General features: G+C 41.5%; 1 protein-coding gene across 1 annotated transcript in view; it reads left to right on the top strand.

Moving 5' to 3' along the window:
* The window catches only part of CUL3 (cullin 3), a 108348-nt gene that overhangs the window by 55810 nt on the left and 30360 nt on the right, over nucleotides 1-22178 (top strand). Inside the window, exons 5-6 of the mRNA XM_089669507.1 lie at nucleotides 9503-9617; nucleotides 16793-17021. Of these exons, the coding sequence (XP_089525633.1) occupies nucleotides 9503-9617; nucleotides 16793-17021 (344 nt within the window). The remainder of the gene's footprint in view (nucleotides 1-9502; nucleotides 9618-16792; nucleotides 17022-22178) is intronic.

The raw sequence follows: 22178 nt of genomic DNA, 5'->3' as shown, positions 1-22178 counted from the left end.
GTCGCATGGAAACTCATTACAGTTTCCGAATTTACTTTTTTTTTTTTTTTTGGGGGGCTAACCCTCAACATGGGCATTACTAAAAGAAATTAATTTCGGTTGTATTGGTCCACAGACCCGATTCATCATATGCCGTGTTCTCTGCTGCCATGGCCAGGCATAGATATGAGCGTATAATGTGTTTTATGCACTTCAACGACAATACACTCTGTCATCCTCGGGGTGACCCTGAATTTGATTGGCTCCACAAAATTCAGCCCCTCGCAAATCACCTTACCCAAAAATTTGCAGATGTCTATACTCCCCACCAAAACATCTGCGTTGAGTCCTTGATTTATTTTTCTGGCTGGCTAACCCCCCCCCCCCCCCAAATGACCTCTTTTTGTAAATTAGACACCCCAAGGAATTTGATAAGTATGGCAAGTATTTTGCAGATCTCATTTGTTGCCACATGTTTTTGGAAAATTAAGAAAGAAAATATATTTTTTCTATTCTTTTTTTTATATTTCAAAACCTTGTGAGAAAAAATGAGATCTGCAAAATACTCACCGTGCCTCTTTTTAAATTCCTTGGGGTATCTACTTTCCAGAAAGGGGTCATTTGGGGGGGTTTGGTGCTATCCTGGCATGTCGGGGCCTTCAAAACTGTGATAGGTATTGAGGAAGTGAAATTAGGAAGTTACGCACCTTCAGGCTTTGAAAGTGGTCATTGGATTTCAGGCTCCTGTATGTGGCTAGGCTCCCAAAAAGTCTCGCATGTGGTATCCCTATACTCGGTAGAAGTAGCGGGGTGTACTTCCACATATACCCATGGCTTGTGCAAGGAATAAATCATTTCAATGACAACTTTTGTGTAAAAAAAAAAAAAAAAAAAGTGTCCATTTTCCAAAAACTTGTGGAAAAAAATAAATCTTCCATGGACTCAATATGCCTCTCAGCAGATAGCTTAGGGTGTCTACTTTCCAAAAAGGGGTCATTTGGGGGTGTTTGTACTATCCTGGCATTTTAGCACCTCAAGAAATGTGATGGGCAGTCAGAAAGTAAAAGCTGTGTAAATTCCATTATCTATCCTATAGTTTGTAGACGCTATAACGTTCACATAAAGTAATAAATATACACTTACTGGGATTTTTTTTAACCAAAAACATGTAGCAGAATACATTTTGCTATAATAACTAACTTTGAGTTTACTATATATTTATTTTTTATAGCTGAAAGTAAAAAAATAGTTTTTCTTCAAAATTTTCGGTCTTTTTTTGTTTATAGCGTGAAAAATAAAAAGCGCACAGGTGATCAAATACCACCGAAAGAAAGCTCTATTTGTGTGGAAAAAAAGACGTAAATTTCGTTTGGGTGCAGCATTGCATAACCGCGCAATTATTAGCTGAATTAGTGTAGCGCCGAGTAGCAAAAAGAGGCCTGGTCATTAAAAGGGGGTGAATCCTTAGGAGTGCAAGTAGTTAAGCTGCAATAGGCAGAAAATGGAGTTAACATGCCACGGCTGTGATGCTGTTTTACCCCAAAAATGGGGTAAAACAAATCATGAGATGTCACATCGCCTCCTCGTAGTCTCTGAAAAGCAGTCCGAGTGCAGATTGCACTTCAGCGAGAGGTAAATTTAGATGGGCATCTCAATTTACAACAACTGGAGCGGATAGTTTCACGAGCAACCAGTAAGCAAGTTTTCCCTAAAGTGCCTGAACTTTTCTCTTTGCTTTTCTCTCATTGTGGGAGAATCAATAGAATTGTTGATATTGTAATAAATAAATGTATATTTATTTATTTTTGACATGAGGTAGCCTGGGAATGTTAGCCAGCTGTGTTGGTAAAAGCTAACAGTCTTTTTATTTTCAAAAGGACAAAACGGGCAAACTGAAAAAACAGCAACGCTTGTCTTCCGCAAAGATTACGAAATCGTTCATACTCTGGTTAAAAATTGCCAAACTAGTTAAAGGCGCACCACCACCATCCCAGCCCCACTCTGTGGTTTTGGGGTTTCTGGTTTGGCTTCAAGGGTCCCAATGAGATTTCCACAGTTCAGCCACTGTGGCTTAATCCCAAGCTCCATTCACACAAGTGTCCAGGTCACTCTCACTACCAGCAGCTGACTGTTTCTTCTTCCTTTCCGGACTCTTGTCCTCTGGGGTTTAACCCAAGTGCCTCAAAGTCCTGGTAATCAGGGCTTGGAAGTTCTTCCAACCCAAAACTCTTTGAACCGACGAAATTTTGGGTCCCTAATACTGACTTATCAAATCAGCTCTCTTGCCAAACTTCCCCCGGAACACCTCACCCATATGGGTGAGAACCTCAGGCTACCCAGCAATGTCTGCAAAACTGTCCCCCTTTTTTAAGGGACCACAACTAATTTACCTGGGAAATATACCTACCATTCAGGAGGGATCTTGCAAAGCTCTCTTTTAGAGTCCTAACACTCCTCAGAGTCTTTCTTTAGGGGAAACTCTTTTGTTTTATCTGGGGAGGAATTGCCTACTATTTTGCTGTTTGAGTTCATGTGAAAAATTGCAGCCATGATAGCGGACACAGAAAGAAGGGGAGGCATGCCCTCTCCTCCAGAGTCCATCTGGTTTATATAGGAAAGTCAGATGAGCAGCAAAAGCAATCAGCGCATTTAAACATTGGTAAAATGAATCCATCCCCAGTGCAGGTATTGATGTTCCAGCTTAACACCTTTAAATGATTGCACTCCACCTCAATACCAATGTAATATTAAATAAAGATGTAGCACAACATCCTCAATATCAACAAAAGTCCAAAAACTGCGTTCATAAATTGTGCTATAGTGAAAAGCGAATGCTCACCTCCAGTGTTTGACCTTAATGGTTAATTTAAGGTCAAATGTGGGTATTTTTTTTTTTGCCCCCTCCTGGGCTATGCTCAGTGACATTCCTGGACCACCTACACACATTCATCACTTTTGCCATATATAAACATTATCAGAAATTGGACAAATAGTGCTCTCCTTTTAAAAGATTTAATGGGGCAAATAAAAGCACACTCAAACACTTCCAAAAGTGCTATGAAACTCTCATTGCTTTTAGTTACATCTGGCTACATGCACCGTAGACTCGCCGGACCTGAAGATGGCCCTGATGTGATCTCACTAATGTAGCGCCTCTAATCTGATTGGATCAACTTGGGTACAATTATCTTGCCCATACATACAGTAGATTGAATCCCTGCCTGTTCCTGCTGAACCAGCCAAATTTTGATCCGTGTATAGCTGGCTTTACTTTTATCTCAAGATACTTCTCTTCTATACCTCATATGTTATCTACTTTCCGAATCCATTCCTCAATAATTGGAATTTTTTTTATGTCTTCAAATACTTTGGGATAAACCCTTTAGCTATGTTCAACAGACAAGGCATTAAGGACCTTTTTATATTGGGCCTCTGGCATTTCCGTACAATGAAACCAAAGCGGTCCATCTGCAAATGCTTACCCATTATATCTTAAATGTTAGTGAAATTTTCCCAAAATACTTGTATTCTCAGGTAGTACCAACATGCTGCAAATGCCCAAAGGTTCCAAGTGCTCCGTAACCTCTACAACATCAAGAGAACATCTCCACCTGAAACCTCAAAGCCGTAGCCTGGATGGTATACCATCTTGTTAATATTAAAGCTCATCTCTTTGGACTTCAAGTTAACTTTTTTTTAGTTTAGTTTCTGTCGCTAATTCTCCAATAACCCCAACTCTCTTGCTCCCACTTGCCTAAATATGGTGGTATTTTTATCTCTTAAGTATGCCATAAATATAAGTACCTTTTTGGATAACTGAAGAGCATTTCTATTGGCAGTAGATTCCCAAATTTATCGACTGAGGTAAAGATTTAATGTGTTTGTATTTGAGCGTATCGCAATCTATCCAGAGGTACTTTATTTTCTAAAGTTCTTGAAGCAAACATAAGCAGTGGTGTGGAAATTAAAATAAATGTCCAAGGGACATGGGACAGTTCACTAAAGGTTATCTCATGCGTTATGTCGGTCAGGTGACTACATATCGCATGTGATACCAAAAATGTCACGTCACTATTGCTAGTATGTGGTAATTTCTGCAAAGCTTGGTAAATACTGCATAAAAAAAATCTTAAAGTCCATTCACAGAAGTAACCAATAACTGTCATGGTTGTTTAGGAGCGGGCGACTGCTTAGTCCTCAACAACTGATTAGTCAGCTGACAGCTGAATGTAAAAAAAAAAGAATTGACTGTAGTTAAAAATTCAGAAAACACTGGTATAGATTTTGAGGGGAACCCCCACATAAGAATAATTGGCATGGGGTCTCCCCCTTAATCCTTACCAGACCCTTATCTGGGTATGTAGCCCAGCAGGTCAGGAAAGGAGGGAGATTAGCAAGCGCCCCCCTTCCTTCCAAAGCACCTTGTCCCCATGATAAGGAGAAGGGCCTTTTCTTCACATCCCTTGCCAGTGGTTGTGGGGGTCTGTGGGCGGGGGGCTTATCAGAATCTGTAGGTTTTATTTCCTGCTGTTCCTTAGCTGAGGTGGTTACACTTTAAGATCTCTGACTTTATTGCGTTGATAGTTAGATACTTCACTGTACTGTCTCAACTCCTCTTCTATGTTTTGTAGTGTTATTCTTGGATTTGAAATCTAGAATAATAAATCGTCTGCACATGCAGCTACCTTAAACTCCCTTTCTTGTAGTAGGTTCCTTTTTTACATTCACATTTGCTCAAATTGAGACCAACAAGGGCTCCAATAACAGAACAAATAACATGGGTGACAAGGGCCACTTGTTTTGCAAATGGCTTGGTTTGAAACAAAGTGCCATTAACCCAAATTAAATTGCACTTCCTAGTCTACAATCCCCTCCCCCAAACAAGCAGCTGTATAAATATCCTATTTGGACTAAAACGTTTAACGCTCGAAAAAAATTGTGTTCACAGCAGCCTTTCTTAACCTTTTAAACCACTTGCATATCAGACACTTTTATGCCTTCTGCCCATGCCAGTTTTCAGATTTCAGCGCTGTCGCATGTTGAATTGCAATTGCGCGGTCATGCAACACTGTACCCATATGAAATTTTTATTTTTTTCACACAAATAGGGTTTGTTTGGTATTTAATCACTACTGGGTGTTTTGTTTTTTTTTTTTTTTCAAATATGTTTTGGTCTTTTGTTTGTTTAGCAAAAAATAAAGTTTTTCTTAGTTAAGATAGATAGGTGGCATTGATGGGCACTGGTAGGCGGCACTGATGGGCAGCACTGATAATCAATGTTCTGATTATCAGTGTAGATGTCCCCTTTCACACTTGCTGGTTATCATTGAACACAGCTGATGACGTGGTAAAGGGTCTCTGTAATTGGCCCTTTAGTGTAACTTGTGATCAGTTGTGTCCGAAGGACACAGTGATTACAAAGAGTGCTGGCTGCAGGGCCGCAGCTGGCATGGTTCTGGGAGGACGTCAATAGACACCCTCCCAGAACTGGACGACCACGCTGTAGCCATCATTCGGCTATAGCGCTGTCGGCAAGTGGTTAATACAGAGGAACCCTTAAAATAATTTCCACGTCTTGAGGAACCCCTGCTACATAACATCTCTAGCTCACAGTACATGTTCAGTAAGTTGTAATTATAACAGTATGAAATGGAAAAAATGATTGCCAGAAAAACACCAGTGGTGAAAATTGTAGTGTCCCTCACATTGGTGGTCATTGGAATAGTGGAGCACCCTCAAGGGGAACATGTCCAAAAGCAAACCTAGTGTCTAATAACCTGAAGACAGTGTCCTATAATCCAAAGTCTATGAATATCAATCCCGTGTCCCATACCATACAGCAAGATATGGAATATACAGGTAAGTAAATATTCCTTGCAGTGTTTTCTTTTCCATAGGTTTCCTGTTAACTTGCAATGTCCCTTTAAACTTGCTAGAAAATTGTGACCACTCTAGCAAGAGTCATATCTCTAGTCCCCCTCCTCCTTCCTTCAACGCCATGGCCTTTCCACTTCTGGGGAGTACCCAATTACTATGTGCAGACTCAGCTCCTCCACCCCTTATCTCACTTGTACAGAAAAGTAACATGCATAAAACGTTAAAGCAGTATTGAAGCCACAACCATAATGCATAATATTGGAGCTTGCCAGTCATTAGATGTGATGGCTGCATTAGTTTTTTTTGTAAGGCTTTCTTTCTATAATCTCCTGGTGATCCAGCCAGTAAGTCTGTTTTTCAACAGAACAAGCTCTCCTGCAAATCTATCAGTGTCATTACATCCACATTATTGAAAACTGTCAGTACATGCTGTTAATTGTCACTCAGACACTATGGGATTCTTTTTCTGTATTTTGCAAACACATTTTTTGCTCATGCTGTTTGTTGTCCCTCCCTCCTTCGGTGTCCTCGCTGCAGCCTGAGATTGTGTAGACTTGGCATTGCCACATCTACTGAGCATGCTGCAGTTTCAGTTCCCTTCTAAGCTGGTCATTTCCTACTTTTTCTCATCTGTGCTTCCCATGTGATTATAGAGTCACACGTGAGCATATACCCTCTGGGTAAATGACAGCCCACTCCTCCATGCCCAATAAATAGCTGTACACTATGGGGGCAAGATATTAAATGTTGATTGATGAAGACCTCGTATCCCTGTAATTCTAAGCACATACCAACAATAGACATAGGCCGGAGAGATGTGAAACAGGCTGTGATTGACAGAACCTCCCACTAGATAGCCTACATTATATTTTTGCACACAAATAATAAAATGAGTTTAAATATACACTGCTCAAAAAAATTAAAGGAACACTTTTTAATCAGAGTATAGCATAAAGTCATTTAAACTCCTGGAATATTGATCTGGTCATTTAAGTAGCAGAGGGGGTTGTAATTCAATTTCAGCTGCTTTGGTGTTAATGAAAACAGGTGCACTAAATGGGCAACAATGAGATGACCCCCAAAACAGGAGTGGTTTTACAGGTGCAGGCCGCTGGCCTTTCTCCCTACTTTTCTTTTCTGAAGGCTTTTCATTAGTTTTGCATTTGGCTAGGGTCAGTGTCACTACTGGTGATACTTGGACCCTATAGAGGTTGCACAGGCAGTCCAACTTTCCCACGATTGCACATCAATACGTGCTATTGCCAAAAGGTGTGCTGTGTCTCCCAGCACAATCTCAAAAGCATGGAGGAGATTCCAGGAGACAGGCAGTTACTCTAGGAGAGCTAGACAGGGCTGTAGAATGTCCTTAACCCATCAGCAGGACCGGAATCTGCTCCTTTGTGCAAGGAGGAACAGGATGAGCACTGCCAGAGTCCTATAAAATGACCTCCAGTAGGCCACTGGTGTGAGTGTCTCTGACCAAACAATCAGAAAAAGACTTCATGAGGATGGCCTGAGGGCCTGACGTCCTCTAGTGGGCCCTGTGCTCAATGCCTGGCACCACAGAGCTAGATTGGAATATGCCATTGAACACCAAAATTGGCAGGTCCGCCACTAGCGCCATGTGCTTTTCACAGATGAGAGCAGGTTCACCCTGAGGGCATGTGACAGACGTGAAGGGGTCTGCAGAAGCTGTGGAGAACGTTATGCTGCCTGTAACATCTTTCAGCATGACTGTTTTGGTGGTGGGTCAGTGATGGTCTTGAGAGGCAAATCCATGGAGGGATGCACACACCTCTAAAGGCTAGATAATGGCACTGTGACTGCCATTAAGTATTGGGATGAAATCCTTGGACCCATTGTCAGACCCTACGCTGATGCAGTGGGTCCTGGGTTCCTTCTGATGCACGACAATGCCTGGCCTCATGTGGCAGGAGTATGCAGACAGTTCCTGGAGGATAAAGGAATTGATACCATTGAATGGCCCCCATGCTCGCCTGATCTAAATCTAATAGAACAGCTCTGGGATATCATGTTTCAGTCCATCCGCCGCCTAGTTGCACATCAGACTGTGCAGGACCTCAGCGATGCCCTGCTCCAGATCTGGGAGGAAATACCCCAGGACACCATCCGTCATCTCATTAGGACGTTGTCAATCATGCATACAAGCGTGTGGGGGTCATACAAACTGAGTACCATTTTAAGTTGCTGCAATAAAATTTTCAGCAAAATGGACTGGCCTGCTGTGTCATTTTTTCACTTGATTTTCAGGGTCTTTGATGGAAATGGGAATTATCAACCTACAGAGGACTGAATTCAAACGATGGAGCATCCTTATGTTTCCAACACATTACCCAGTTTTCCCGATTGAGATCTCATGTGTTTTTAAAGTGTTCCTTTAATTTTTTTGAGCAGTGTATATTTGTAGGGTGTTTTATAAAACACTTATTTGATGCTGTTTTTCTTTCGTATTTCAAAGGCTTTTTTCTTTTTTCTTTGAAACGTGACCAGCAGCAGAGGACTCGAAGCTCCTCCCGCTGATGTTTCCCTGCAGATGGGCTGGGAAAGAGTTGGGTCACATGACAGCTGTATATTGATTATGAAAAAAGGTACTTGGATGTTTTTTAATTAAAATAAATGAAGTGCCATCATCCATATACATTAAGGGATAATAGCAATTAAACTGTGTATTTTGTATCACTTTGAGTGTTGAGACAATTTACCACTGACCAGAGGTGCTTACGTTTATAACATTTTATTAATGTAAAACCTTTTTTTCCCTAAAGAAAAAAACCTTTGCTGTAATTGCAATGCGAGTTGGATTTTGGCTTCATTTTGTTACTCACCATCTCCCCAGACTGACAATCCTGCTTTCCAAAGGTGCCTCTGTGCACCTTCATCCAGAGTGGGGACACTCTATCTAATACAGGAGGTGTTCATGACCAGGTCACTAGGTGAAAACAGATGGGGGGAAAAAAGCAGAAAAAAGAAAAGTAATGCAGCTACCACATCTAATGATTGGTAAGCTGCAATATATTACACTTTTGGTTTTGGGTTTAAAGCTGTAGTAAACTGAAAGAAAAAAAAATGTAAACACTCTTCCCCTGCAATGCAGAGACATAATGCACTACTATGCATCACGTACTAGCACATTATGAAGGACTTTACCGTAAAACAAATCCCTCCAGTGGCACACTGTCACCACTGCAGAGGCTTCCATCTTCACCCGGTTTTCCTTCCGGGTTCGCGGGCTGCAGCCACTTGATTGGCTGGCTGAGCTGTGATGTCACTCTGTCGCGTTCGCGCGTGAGTCTTCGCCTCGGCACCCAACTCTGAAGGAATGGCACGGGTATGCCGTTCCTTCAGAGTGCATGCGCTGCTGATGTCACCGGTTGCTGCTCACTAATATCTCCTAAGCATGCACTGTTTAGGAGATATTCTAATTTTACCTACAGGTAAGCTTTATTATAAGCTTACCTGTAGGTAAACATAAAAAAATTAGTTTACTATCACTTTAATACCTCTTTAAATGCACATTTATTATTTTGGGACAATATATTTTTATTTTAATGTATGGTCTGGTGACGAGATCTCTTTGAAGATTTAATGTCATTTCTCTTAACAATTTTACTCTATTTCTTGACAGAGGTGCCATTAGAAATGCCTGTCAGATGCTTATGATCCTTGGGCTGGAGGGAAGGTCTGTCTACGAAGAAGATTTTGAAGCTCCGTTTTTAGAGATGTCTGCTGAGTTCTTCCAGGTGAATGATTCAGTGTCTGCATTGCTGTCAGCTTTTAAAAAATTGCTACAGCTTACCTGTCCACAGCTGCATTAGTTAATTTTTCAAGCTTCTTATCCTTTATTTTATTTCAGGTATTTATATAATGCCGACAATTTACGCAGAGCTTTACGCATATATTGAACATTTATGTCAGTCCCTGCTTTCAAGGAGCTTACAGTCTAAGATCCCTAACTCACATTCATACATACACATACAGGAGCCAATTAGCCTGCCTACTTTAGGCCTCATTCACACAGGTGCCCATATTCAGAGGTGCAGATGGATGTGTTTATATGCCTAAAGAATAACTAGTGCAGCCAGACTGTCAAAATTAAAGTGGTTGTAAAGGCTCAAGGTTTTTTACCTTCATGCATTTTTTGCACGAAGGCAAAAAACCACCTCCCTGCAATATCCCCCCTCCAGCCCCCCTTATACTCACCTAAGTCTCCTTTCGATCCAGCGATGTGCACCGGAGTCTTAGCTATTCCGGCTGAGACCGCAGCGTGACCAATTGGCTCCCACTGCTGTTAATTACAGCCAGTGGAGCCAATGAGAAGAGAGGAGGCAGGGCCGAGCTGCAGCTCTGTGTGTCAATGGACACAGAGCAGTGGCTAGAGGGGGCTTTTTTCCTGCAGAAAGCCTAAAAATCCTCCCTTGCAGTGGGGCTGTGCCTGCAATGCTAGTGTTAACTGTTCATTTTTGTCTGAGGATTTTTATTATGCCATTTTATTCTTTTAATTCTCCAACCCTGCAGGCTCCTCAGTGCTGCTAGGCTGATCCTTGCAGCCTCTTCTGTCACTTCATGGCCTCATAGGAGATTCAGGCAACAGTGGGAGCCGTTGTCTCCTGCTGCTGTTATTGAAATCCCGTAAGGAGGGAGCAGAGGGCATGTCTATGGTTATGCGCACAGCTTGGCTCAGGAATACACCTGCATGTGCTTCTGCAGCACATGATTTGCTATGGGGGCACATGCATGAAAGGAGGAGCAGACAGCACCAGTGGGGGACTCCAGAAAAGGAGGTAAGGGACCACTATGTGCAATAGCATTGCACAGAGCAGGTAAATAAAACCACTTTTTTTTTTCTTTTAGGGAAAAAAAAATCAGGCTTTACAACCACTTTAACTGTACAGTAAAAGACACCAGACGTATATTCATAGACCATGGTTTATATGCAAGCTACCTTCAGGTGATTGGACACTAGCTGCCCCTAGAGCATACTTGTATAATTCTTCCAAATCTGCAAAACTTTTTGGGTTTTTTTGCTAGTGTATTTAAGGTGATGAACCTTTATAGCCCAGTCAGTATCTGGATTATAGCGGCTCCTTTCCTAGACATGCAAATACCAGATCAGCCAACATCTATTTTGTGATTACCTCAAAGGGGATCCCCTCACTTGGCAATGATGCAAACAAGGTGCAGAGGAGTCGAGAGAAAAGGGCCTAATTGCACTTTTGCTACAGACTGCACTGAAAAAAAGAAGCAAAATTAACAAGATGATAGCTGTTCTGCGCACCCAAGCAAGGGCATATACTGACTCCGCTCTCTTCCTCTAATTTTAGCTCAATCTCAGGCCAACCACAGTTGGCCTATCATAATAAAGTAAATTTAATTGCAACTTTCATTTGTTTGGAAAACTCTCTGCCTTTCCAAAGTGCTTGGTCTCCAGGGCCCGAGAGCACTTTCTGCATCTCCACCATTTGATTTTATTCAGGAGTAGGATATCGAGAAAGGAAAGATGGACATGAGTATTGCAGGGGAATGTTCACCACCTGCATGATATGAGACATAAGTTGAGTATGGGATTTAGGGGGAAAAAAAACACATTTATACTCGAGTTGGTGGATGCAGCATCGATCCAATGTTGCATCTGTCCCCCAGCAGCTCTGCACTGAGCGAACAAAGACCACTGTACGCTCAATTCTCAGCATTTTATTAGCGGAGAGCTGGGGACTATCAGTCATTGGCACTCTGCTCTACCCCTACAGCTTTCACTGGATCACTATACTGGAGAGGAAGGGAGCGGCTGGCTCAAGCTCTCAGCGGATCGCTGAGAAGATGAGCCAGGTGCTGGTCCAGGCATATGGTTGGGATCTTTTCAGAGCCTGGACTGGCTGAGTGATGTCAGCAGACTTTAGCCGACTGTATGCTGAAACCAGGTCACAGGAGTTCAGAACATACTGCACTCCTGTTATCCATAACATTAGAAGTCTAGTCAAAATAGCTTTGGCTATACTTCTTGAAAGTCTTACGCCATATACTTTCTACTGTGAGCTCACCTATTGAAATGGTGTGTACAAGCTTTTTTCTAGCAGCATCAGAACCTCTTCAGCCAAAACAATCTCCAATATGGTGAGGTCCAGAATTACTTCTATATATACTTATCAAACTAACCGTGCTTTGCATAAGGTTTATCAAAATAATTAAAAGGTATTCCTTCCTTTTTCCTATGGAAAAGTAATTTATGAAAAAATGGTTTGTGCTAGTAGTACATCTTGCTGAACATGTTCCCTCTAAGGATTCTAACAATAGATGCTTAGAAACCCTTATGAAGGCAACCTTTGCTCTTCCTGGTCCTGCCTTACAACTGGCCATTGTAGGTATATCCCGTTTGTCAAAGTTTTGCTAAATGGCTTGGACAAATTAAAGCGCACAATCCTGTGTTTTGAAGACCTTGTTCTGCTGGAACTTGTTTGGTACCCTAGAAAATATACCTTGCCAGGTCCCTTAGGAGGTCAATGCCCTCTGTGCATATGTTTTGTGGTTAAAGACTCGGTTCGATCCTACCCAGAAGCCCTCTTCACAATCAGGATACACAAACTAGAACATGCAAAGTATAACAATATGCCAACAACATGCACAAGGTGACTATGATAGACATACACTAAAACAGTTACTTAACTTGGATCTTTCTTTATGATGGAGACAACCTACAGGATCCAGGATCTTCAGGAATGCTTCCTGCTTCTATCAAAGTACTCCAACACACTGTTTCTTCCAAGTCTCCAGAACCACTGCCCTTTTTGTCTCCAGAGCACATGGCTTTCAAATCCTATATCCCTCCCTCTATTTCCTTCTACATCATATCCTGTAGCGAGCTTCCTGTGCTTACTAGTCCAACAGTTTCCTTAGCATATTCATAAGGGAGGCCTAGCTTCCAAACTGAAACCACACATTTAACTAAAATGTTACTTCTTGTTCGTGCTATATAAAAAAAACCACTGCAAATAGCCATAACAACACAACATTTAAGATGTATATATTCACATTCCAATCTCTCCTGCACACCCATGCTTTCTATACTTTTGTGAAAACGAAGAGTCTGGCTCTGCTCCTGGTTCTAAGGTCTCAGGGCATCCATGTCCTTCCTCAACTACTCCACAAAATAGAAGAATGGTTTCTGCCAGTCCTAATTACCCAAAGTTTACCCAGGAGAACTTTTTACACAGATATAGACTCCTTGTGGATGAGCTTTGACCTCTTCCCAACCTCCTGTCACAAGAGACTTTTTTTTTTTTTTTTCCATCCTGCTTCTCAGTCGCTGGTTTTAAAGCGGCATTAAACCCAAAACAGAAACAAAACATTTTTTGAATGCTTTTTCCCTCCCTTTCCCCCCCCCCCCCCCTTCCTGACCAGGCCATTTTTTGCGATACGGCGCTGCTTTACTTTAACTGACAATTGCGCACTTATACAACACTGCACCCAAATGAAATTTGTCCTTTTTTTTTTTTTTCCCCCATCAAATTGAGCTTTCTCTCGATGGTGTATGATAGTCTATGCGGTTTATATTTTTTTGCGCTATTAGTAATGGTGGCGATCAGTGACATTTATTGGGACTGCTGCAGACATTCTGACATGGGGGAGGGGGGGAACTAGGTGTCACTGACTGCGCTATAAACAAAAAAGACCGACAATTGTGGGGAAAAAAACTGTATTTTTGACTTTTTGCTATAAAACAGCCAGTAAAAAAAATGTAAAAAATCAAATTTCATCATAAATTTAGGCCAAAATGTATTCTGCTAAAAAAAAGAATCCCAATACATGTATATTAATTGGTTTATGTGATAGTTGTAGCGTCTACAAATGGCGGTATATATACTGTTTTTTTTTTTTTTTTTTTGTTATTAACTGCTAATGGTGCAGGGCATTCTGACACTGGTTGGGAACTGACTAACTGCCACTGACGTCCCAATGACACTAATATAGTGATCAGTGCTAATAAAAAGCACGGACACTGGTAATTACACTTGGCATGAACGGGTTAACATCTGGGGTAATCAAAGGGTTAACTGTGTGCTGTTTTACTAACTGTTCTGTGTGTGTCTTACTGTGTAAGCATGCTGCTCCCTATTGCTCTGCTATGCAGAGCAATAGAAAGCAGCATGTCGGTGCTGACGGGGGAGATCTGTGTTTTTTACACACAGACCTCTCCCCTTTCACTGTTCCTCGGTGATAGCCAGGTGCTGGCGGGGAATCTCCGTCCGGGACCCAGTGATCGACAGCTGTAGCCGCTAATGGCGACGCATGTAGGGTGGTACGCGCCCCCTACCCAGAAATGCAAAATTGTGTGTGTGTGTGATTTTGCACAGCCCTGTAGCAGTAGTTCTGCTATAGAGCAGCGGGCAAGCTGCTAAATAACTGTAGTATCTGGCTGCAACATAATAAAATTGAAAAAAGTGAAAGGAGTCTGAATACTTTATAGATGCGCACTGTATGTGGTATTGCCGTGATTGTCCGAAGTAGGAGAATTTATTTTGCAGGTTATTGTTGTGATGGGTTGTGGTAATGGCATAAAAATATAAGGCTAAAAATATATAAAAATTTACGACAAAATGAAAGCCAATCTGTCCTGAAAAAAAAAGCAAGGTATAATCCATCCACCTGGATACTCAAGTAGTTGTGATATGTACAGTTTTACAAACAGTTTCTTAGTCAAATGCCCAAAGTTAGAGGTGGTTTATTCTTCCAGTGCAAATACACCTTTGCACACTGGTAGTGACTAGTATTGCAGTGTTTCTCCCCTTCATTCAGCTAATGTGACCCCCCCCCCCCCCCCCCCCATGCTAACGGAGAGGAGCAGGTTCCCGACATCCTTATCAACCTATGGTTGTTAGGACGCTGGAGGCAGGAAGGTCGTAATGGTGCACAGTGAAAACCTGTGGCTTTGTGTAACTAAAAGTCGGGCCTGATCCACCAGATGGCCTGTGTACAATTTTTGGGCTATGTTTAGTCATTTTGCTAAGGCACCCTGTTTGAAAAAGGCTGTACCTATCTTGTCACAGTTGCAAAATTGGGCTTGTGTGTATGTTTTGATCTTGGTTGTGAAGCGGTTAATACACTGCTTAAAAAAATTAGGGACCACTTTGAAAACACATCAGATCTCAATGGGGAAAAATATCATGCTGGATATTTATACTGATATGGACTGGGTAATGTGTTAGGAATGGAAGGATGACCTATCGTTTGATGGAAATGGAAAATAACCTGCAGAGGACTGAGTTCAAAGACACCCGAAAATCTAAGTGAAAATATGATGCAGCAGGCTAGCCCATTTTGCTGAAATTTCATTGCAGCAACTCAAAATGGTAGTCAGTAGTTTGTATGGCCCCTACGTGCTTGTATGTATGCCTGACAATGTTGTGGCATTCTCCTAATGAGATGACGAATGGTGTCCTGGGGTATTTTCTCCCAAATCTGGACCAGGGCACCACTGAGCTCCTGGACAGTCTTGGGTGTAACCTTGCGCTGTCGGATGGACCGAAACAGGATATCCCAGAGGTGTTTTATTTCATTTAGGTCAGAAAGCATGGAGTGTGGGGGCCATTCAATGGTATCAGTTCCTTCATTCTCTAGGAACTGACTGCATACTCTCACCTTATGAGGTCGGGCATTGTCGTACACCAGTAAAAACCCAGGACCCAAGGATTTCATCCCGATACCCAATGTCAGTCTTGGTGCCATTGTCTAGCCTGTAGAGGTCTGTGTGTCCCTCCATGGATATGCCTCCCTAGACCATCACTGACAGACCACCAGAACGGTCATGCTAAAAGGTATAGACAGCATAACATTCTTCAGGGCTTCTCCAGACCCTTTCACGTCTGTCACATGTGCTCAGGGTGAACCTGCTCTCATCTGTGAAAAGCGCAGGTCGCCAATGGCGGACCTGCCAATTCTGGTTTTCAGTGGCAAATGCCAATCTAGCTCTGTGCTGCCGGGCAATGAGCACAGGGCCCACTAGAGGACGTTGGGCCCTCAGGTCTCAGGCCATCCTCATGAAGTCTATTTCTGATAGTTTGGTCAGAGACATTCACACCAGTAGCCTGCTGGAGGTCATTTTGTAGGGCTCTGGCAGTGCTTATCCTGTTCCTCCTTGCACAAAGGAGCAGATACCGGTCCTGCTGATGGGTTAAGCACCTTCTATGGCCCTGTCCAGCTCTCCTAGAGTAACTGCCGGGCTCTTGGAATCTCTTCCATGCTCTTGAGACTGTGCTGGGAGACGCAGCAAACCTTCTGGCAATGGCACGTATTGATGTGCCACCCTGGAGGAGTTGGACTGCCTTTACAACCTCTGTAGGGTCCAGGTATCACCTCAGGCTACCAGTAGTGACACTGACCCTAGCCAAATGCAAAACTATTGAAAAACAGAAAAGATGGGTAGGGAAAAAAATGTCAGTGGCCTCCACCTATAAAACCATTTCTGTTTTGGGGGTCGTCTCATTGTTGCCCATCTATTGTACCTGTTGTTAATTTCATCAACACCTAAGTAGCTGAAACTGATTAACAACCCCCTCAGCTACTTAACTGACCAGATCAATACCTCTTAAGTTTTGATTTGATGCTATACTCTGATTAAAAAGTGTTCCTTTAATGTTTTTAAATCGTGTATATTAATTCCAATGATTGTCTGCTCCTTCTAGTGGCCAGAATGCAGTATAGTTTTATGAAACTCCTCAATGAGAAAATATACTGTATTTTAGCCACTAGATAGAGCTGATGATCATAGGAATTTAATGTATAAAAGAAAATTCAGGGAAATTCTTTGCAATCTGCATGAATGTTTGTGAATCATAAAAAGTTTCTGACTGTAAAAAAATGTTTTTTTACATAGTGTCCTAATGCTGCACTTCAAAATATCATATACATTTTTTCTCCACAGATGGAAAGCCAAAAGTTTCTAGCTGAAAACAGTGCCTCTGTGTATATAAAGAAAGTAGAGGCTAGAATAAATGAAGAGATAGAACGAGTCATGCACTGTCTAGACAAATCCACAGAGGAGCCAATTGTGAAGGTTGTGGAGAGAGAGCTCATTTCCAAACATATGAAGACCATTGTGGAGATGGAAAACTCAGGGTTAGTCCATATGCTGAAGAATGGAAAGACGGAAGGTAAGCCCCCTATATTAGGAGGTACTGGTGCACTGATATATTGGCCGCTGAAAATTGGGTTATCTGCATTTTGCTGATCGGAAAGAGAAAAAAAAAGGTGCCAATTAATTGGCTTTGATGTGTGTGTGTGTGTGTATGTGTATGTGTATGTGTGTGTATATATATATATATATATATATATATATATATATATATATATATATATATATATATATATATATGTATATGTGTATATATATTATGTGTGTGTGTGTGTGTGTGTATGTATATATATATATATATATATATATATATATATATTATTTATAGTTCTAAAATGGATATGGACTGAAAGTGCACACTCTCAGGTTTAATTTGAGGGTATGTACACCCATATTGGAGGAGGGGTTTAGGAACTACAGCTCTAAAGAGTAGCCATCCCCCCTTTTTCAAGTAATTGGACATTTGAATCAAAAGCTGTTTCATGGCCAGGTGTGGACTACTCCTTCGTTATTTCTTCATCAGTTAAGCAGGTAAAATATTTGGAGTTGATTTTAAGTGTTGTATTTGCATTTGGAATCTCTTACTGTGAACCTACATCATGCGTGAAAAGGAGCTGTCCATGCAAGTGAAACAGGCCATTGTAAGGCTTCAAAAACTAAACAAATCCATCAGAGAGCAGCAACATTAGGAGTGGCTAAGTCAACCGTTTGGTACATTCTGAGGAAAGAACGCACTGGTGAGCTCAGTAACAAAAAAGGCATGGATGCAGGGCAGACTGACCATTTGGAAACTCGGGCACTGCCCGAGGGCCCGGGGTCAGTAGGGGGCCCCATGAGATGCCCCTGGTACCTTTTTCATAGGCTTTTTTGAGTTTGGGCAAGGACACGGGCCCCATGATCCCCTATTGCCCGGGGGCCCCATGAGTTGTCAGTCTGCCCCTGCATGGAAGTCTACGGAAGACAACTGTGGTGGATGATCGCAGAATCCTCTCTATGGTAAAGAGAAAACAATTCACAACATCCTGACAAGTGAAGAACACTCTCCAGGAGGTGGGCATATCATTGTCAAAGTTTACAATCAAGAGAAGACTTCACAAGAGCAGAGGATTCACCACAAGGTGCAAACCGTTCATAAACCTGAAGAATAGAGAAGCCAGATTAGACTTTGCCAAAAAACATCTACAAATAGCTATACCAGTTCTGGAAAAGCATTCTTTGAACGGATGAAACTAAGATTAATCTGTACCAGAATGACAGGAAGTAAAAAGTGTGGAGAAGGCTTGGAACAGCTCATGATCCAAAGCACATAACGTTATCTGTAAACCATGATGAAAGCAGTGTGATGGCATGGGCATGCATGGCTTTCAGTGGCACTGGGTCATTGGTGTTTATTGATGATGTGACAGAAGCAGCCGGATGAATTCTGCAGTGTTTAGAGAGATCGTCAACACAGATTCAGCTAAACGCAGCAAGGTTGATTGGACGGCGTTTCACAGTACATATGGACAATGATCCAAAACACACTGCAAAAGCATCACAGGAGCATTTGAAGGAAAAGAAGTGGAATATTCTGCAATGGCCAAGTCAATCACCTGATCTCAGCCCCATTGAGCATGCATTTGCTGAAGGCGAAAAGACCCACAAAGAACTGAAGACCGCTGCAGTTAGAGCCTGACAAAGCATCAGGAGGAAACCCAGTCTTTGGTAATGTCCATGGGTTCCAGACTTCAAGCAGTCATTGCTAGTAAAGGATTCACAACAAAATATTAAAAATGAACATTTTATTTATAATTATATTCAATTGTCCAATTTTACTTTTGGTCCCTTGAAAAAGGGGGATGGCTACTCTTAAGAGCTGTAATTCCTAACCCTTCCTCCAATTTGGATGTACATACCCTCAATTTAACCTGAGAGTGTGCACTTTCAGCCCAAATCCATTATATAACTATATATTGAATAAGGTTTGGTAAACACCTGATAAAACCAATATTGTGCCCGTGTCCAAATATATATGGACCTAACTGTATATTACACAATTATATGTGTATATATATTTTTTTTTTAAAAACTTTCCCGTTTGAGTTTGGGACAAGTGTATCCTGAATTTTAGGTCTCCGTCCAGAATTTTAATTTTGGTGCACCACTATTAAAAAGCTTGTATTTGCATTTCATAAAATTGTTATTATTCGACTGATCTCCATACGGCTTCTACTTTTCTTTGCTGGCCTTCATTTTTCCACAGTTGCGGGCAATTTAAAATGTGAAATGTTTGGAAATTAATGGCTAACCTTCTGTCAAAGTAGAATATTTGGTAAAAGTATGTATCAAAATATAAGGTATAATCAAAATGTGAATCAAAATAAATCGTTAACTCCAAAAAATGATTTTATCTGCTAAATCACATATAGAGAATTTCCAGTAGTTCTGGGCTTGCAGGGGTTTGAGTGCTAATAGAACTAATTCCATATCTTGAAAAGGAGGTCACGCACCTCCAACATACCATTGTGGGACAATTGGACACTGATCGCATATGCTAAGTAAGCAGGAGATTCAGTATAAGGCATCCAATTAATCACAGGACACAGGCAGAATATTTTTTTCATCATGACTTGTATAGGCATGTACTTGGTTACATGTTTCAAATCCCTGCAGCGTCTTTCTCAAACCATCATGGTTTAAGGAAGAAGTCACAGGGTTCTGAAACACTTTATATTTCACCCACGGTGACGTCACTTCTGGTCCAGTGCCCCTGTGTGTTCCAGCCTGGTTCTCGGCAATGCCTGGCTCATCCTACAGTGGCATCTGATCCTGCTGGTGGCCACAGCAGCATGCTGACCATCCACCTTGCGGACCCATGGAATAATGTTTTGTACTTGCAGCTAAAAGTGAGTTGACAATTGTCTTTTTAATAAAAATTGTGCTCATACTACTGCACTTGGTCTGGAGCCCTCTGCTGTTCCATTTCATTTTCTCACTCCGGGCTCACATATATGCGGTGCGAATTTGTTGGCCGATGTGGTGCCATTTTGTGCAAGCAGTAAGATTCCAATGTTAATGTGCATCAGGCTGGAATCCGCACTATACTGAAAATCGCACAGGACCCTTTTCAAAATCGCACTGCGTCTGGCCAACATATGAACTGTCTGCAGAAACATTTCATTTGGCCTGTCATGCAAATTGGTGCAGTTCAAAACGCATATGTGTGAACCAGGGGTCAGAGGCCACTTCACTGTTATGAGGAACAGCTGTTAGTGTGTGGAACAAGGTACAGACTTATGGACTAATGTTATAAAGTCTGTATGTTATATATCCCTTTAATGGAAATGCTCAATGCAGTGTTATACTTTAAGCCTGCATTCACACCTTAACGACTTTCTGCTTGATGTTTTGTAGCTTTAAAATGCTCAACAAGCCAAATCGCATTCATGTCAATGGCCCCTGTTGACATATGAATGTTTTCACCTGAAGCAAAAGGCCTGTCTCTCAAAAAAAAAAAAAAAAAAAAAGTACGTGAGCTTCTTTTTTGGCAGATTAACACGTATTTTTGGCCCCAAAGACTTCAATAGAAACTCCTGAAAATGTGTGACTTGAGCGTTTTGTTGCATGTTTTCTACTCCAACAGCAGCTCTCCACCCCTAATTTCCTCCACCTCTAGTGCTTTCTATTGGCTAAACAAAAAGGCCTGAAGCTGTAAAGCACTTGTAATGCTCTTCTAAAAAGCTTGTAATACACTTCTAAAAAACGCCTGTAAATCTCTACGCTGAGGTGTGAATGCAGCCCAATATATTTATTCCAACAAGTAATGTATGCGTTTTATCTACAAAAATGTCAGTATCTGGTTGCTTAGTATTTTAGATGCAACAACAGCTTTGCACTTTTTTGGTATGGAATACAGTATATTTAGAAGTAATGATACTATGATACCAGCACTTTATTATGGATTCTAGGCATTACAATTTGTTTCTTGGTCTTTCCCAGAGGTTTTCAGTAGGCTTTAGATTGGGCTATTTCCTGGCCAGTCATTAACAAAAATATTTCCTACAATTCCACTACTTAATAGCCATGTAATCTATTTTTTCATAACATTTTCATACTGTGTTTTTCTGCCTCCTTGTAATATTCTTCATGAGCTCAGAACCCCTACATTACCCCCTCACTACAGTTTGCATGTGTATATATACATGATTTTGCATTTCTGGGTAGGAGGCATGCGTGAGCCCTATCTTTGCTGCCAGCCGTGGCTGTCAATCAACTGGTCCTGTCTGGTGATTACCCGTCAGCGCCTGGTAATTACTGAGAATCGCCGACAGGGAGGACGACTGTTTTGTTTACTAGGACTGTGTCAGCTCGGACACACTGCTCCTGGAGCAGTGCGATTACAGTGAAGAACACAGACACCGCCCCCTAGTAAAACACACCCTGCACACAGTTAACCCTTTGATCACCCCTCATGTTAACCCCTTCCTGCCCAATGCCATTAGTACAGTCAGTGCTTTTTTTTTTTTTTTGGCATTGATCACTGTATTGGTGTAACGAGGGATGTCAGTGACACCAAGTCAGTTCCCCCCAGTCAGAATGCCCACCGTAGTCCCGCTAAAAGTCGCTGATCGACGCCATTACTAGTAGAAAAAAAGCCAGTATCTATACCGCCATTTGTAAACACTAACTTTCACTTAAACCAATTTACACATATTGGGATTTTTTTTTTGTTAGCAAAGACGTGTAGCAGAATACATTTTGGCCTAAATGTATGAGTTTTTTTGTTTTGTTTTCTTTTAATTTTATTGAATAGCAAAGTAAAAATATATATATATATTTTTTTACACTCAATTGTCAGTCCTTTTATTTTTTTTCTAATTTTTTTTTTTTTATAGTGCAAAAAAGATAAACACACAGGCAATCAAATAGCACCGAAAGAAAGCTCAATTCGTGGGGGAAAAAAAGGACATAAATTTTTAATTTGGGTGCAGCGTTTCATGGCCACGCAATTGTCAGTTAAAGTAATGCAGCGCTGTAACGGAAAAAATGGCCTGGTTAGGATGGGGAATAAATCCTCAGGAGGGCAAGTGGTTAATGGCATAACCCCTTTATGATCAAGGTCAAAACAATCCTTCGCGCCCACGCCCAATTTTACAACTTTGGCATGTGTTAGTATTACTGTACATATCACAACAGC

Source organism: Staurois parvus, unplaced genomic scaffold (genome assembly GCF_062004578.1).
Source record: "Staurois parvus isolate SC_StPar_1 unplaced genomic scaffold, SC_StPar_1.0 ptg000078l, whole genome shotgun sequence".
NCBI classification, from domain to species: domain Eukaryota; kingdom Metazoa; phylum Chordata; class Amphibia; order Anura; family Ranidae; genus Staurois; species Staurois parvus.
Note: the sequence above shows the minus strand (reverse complement) of the source record. Positions and strands in the feature narration are given on the sequence as shown.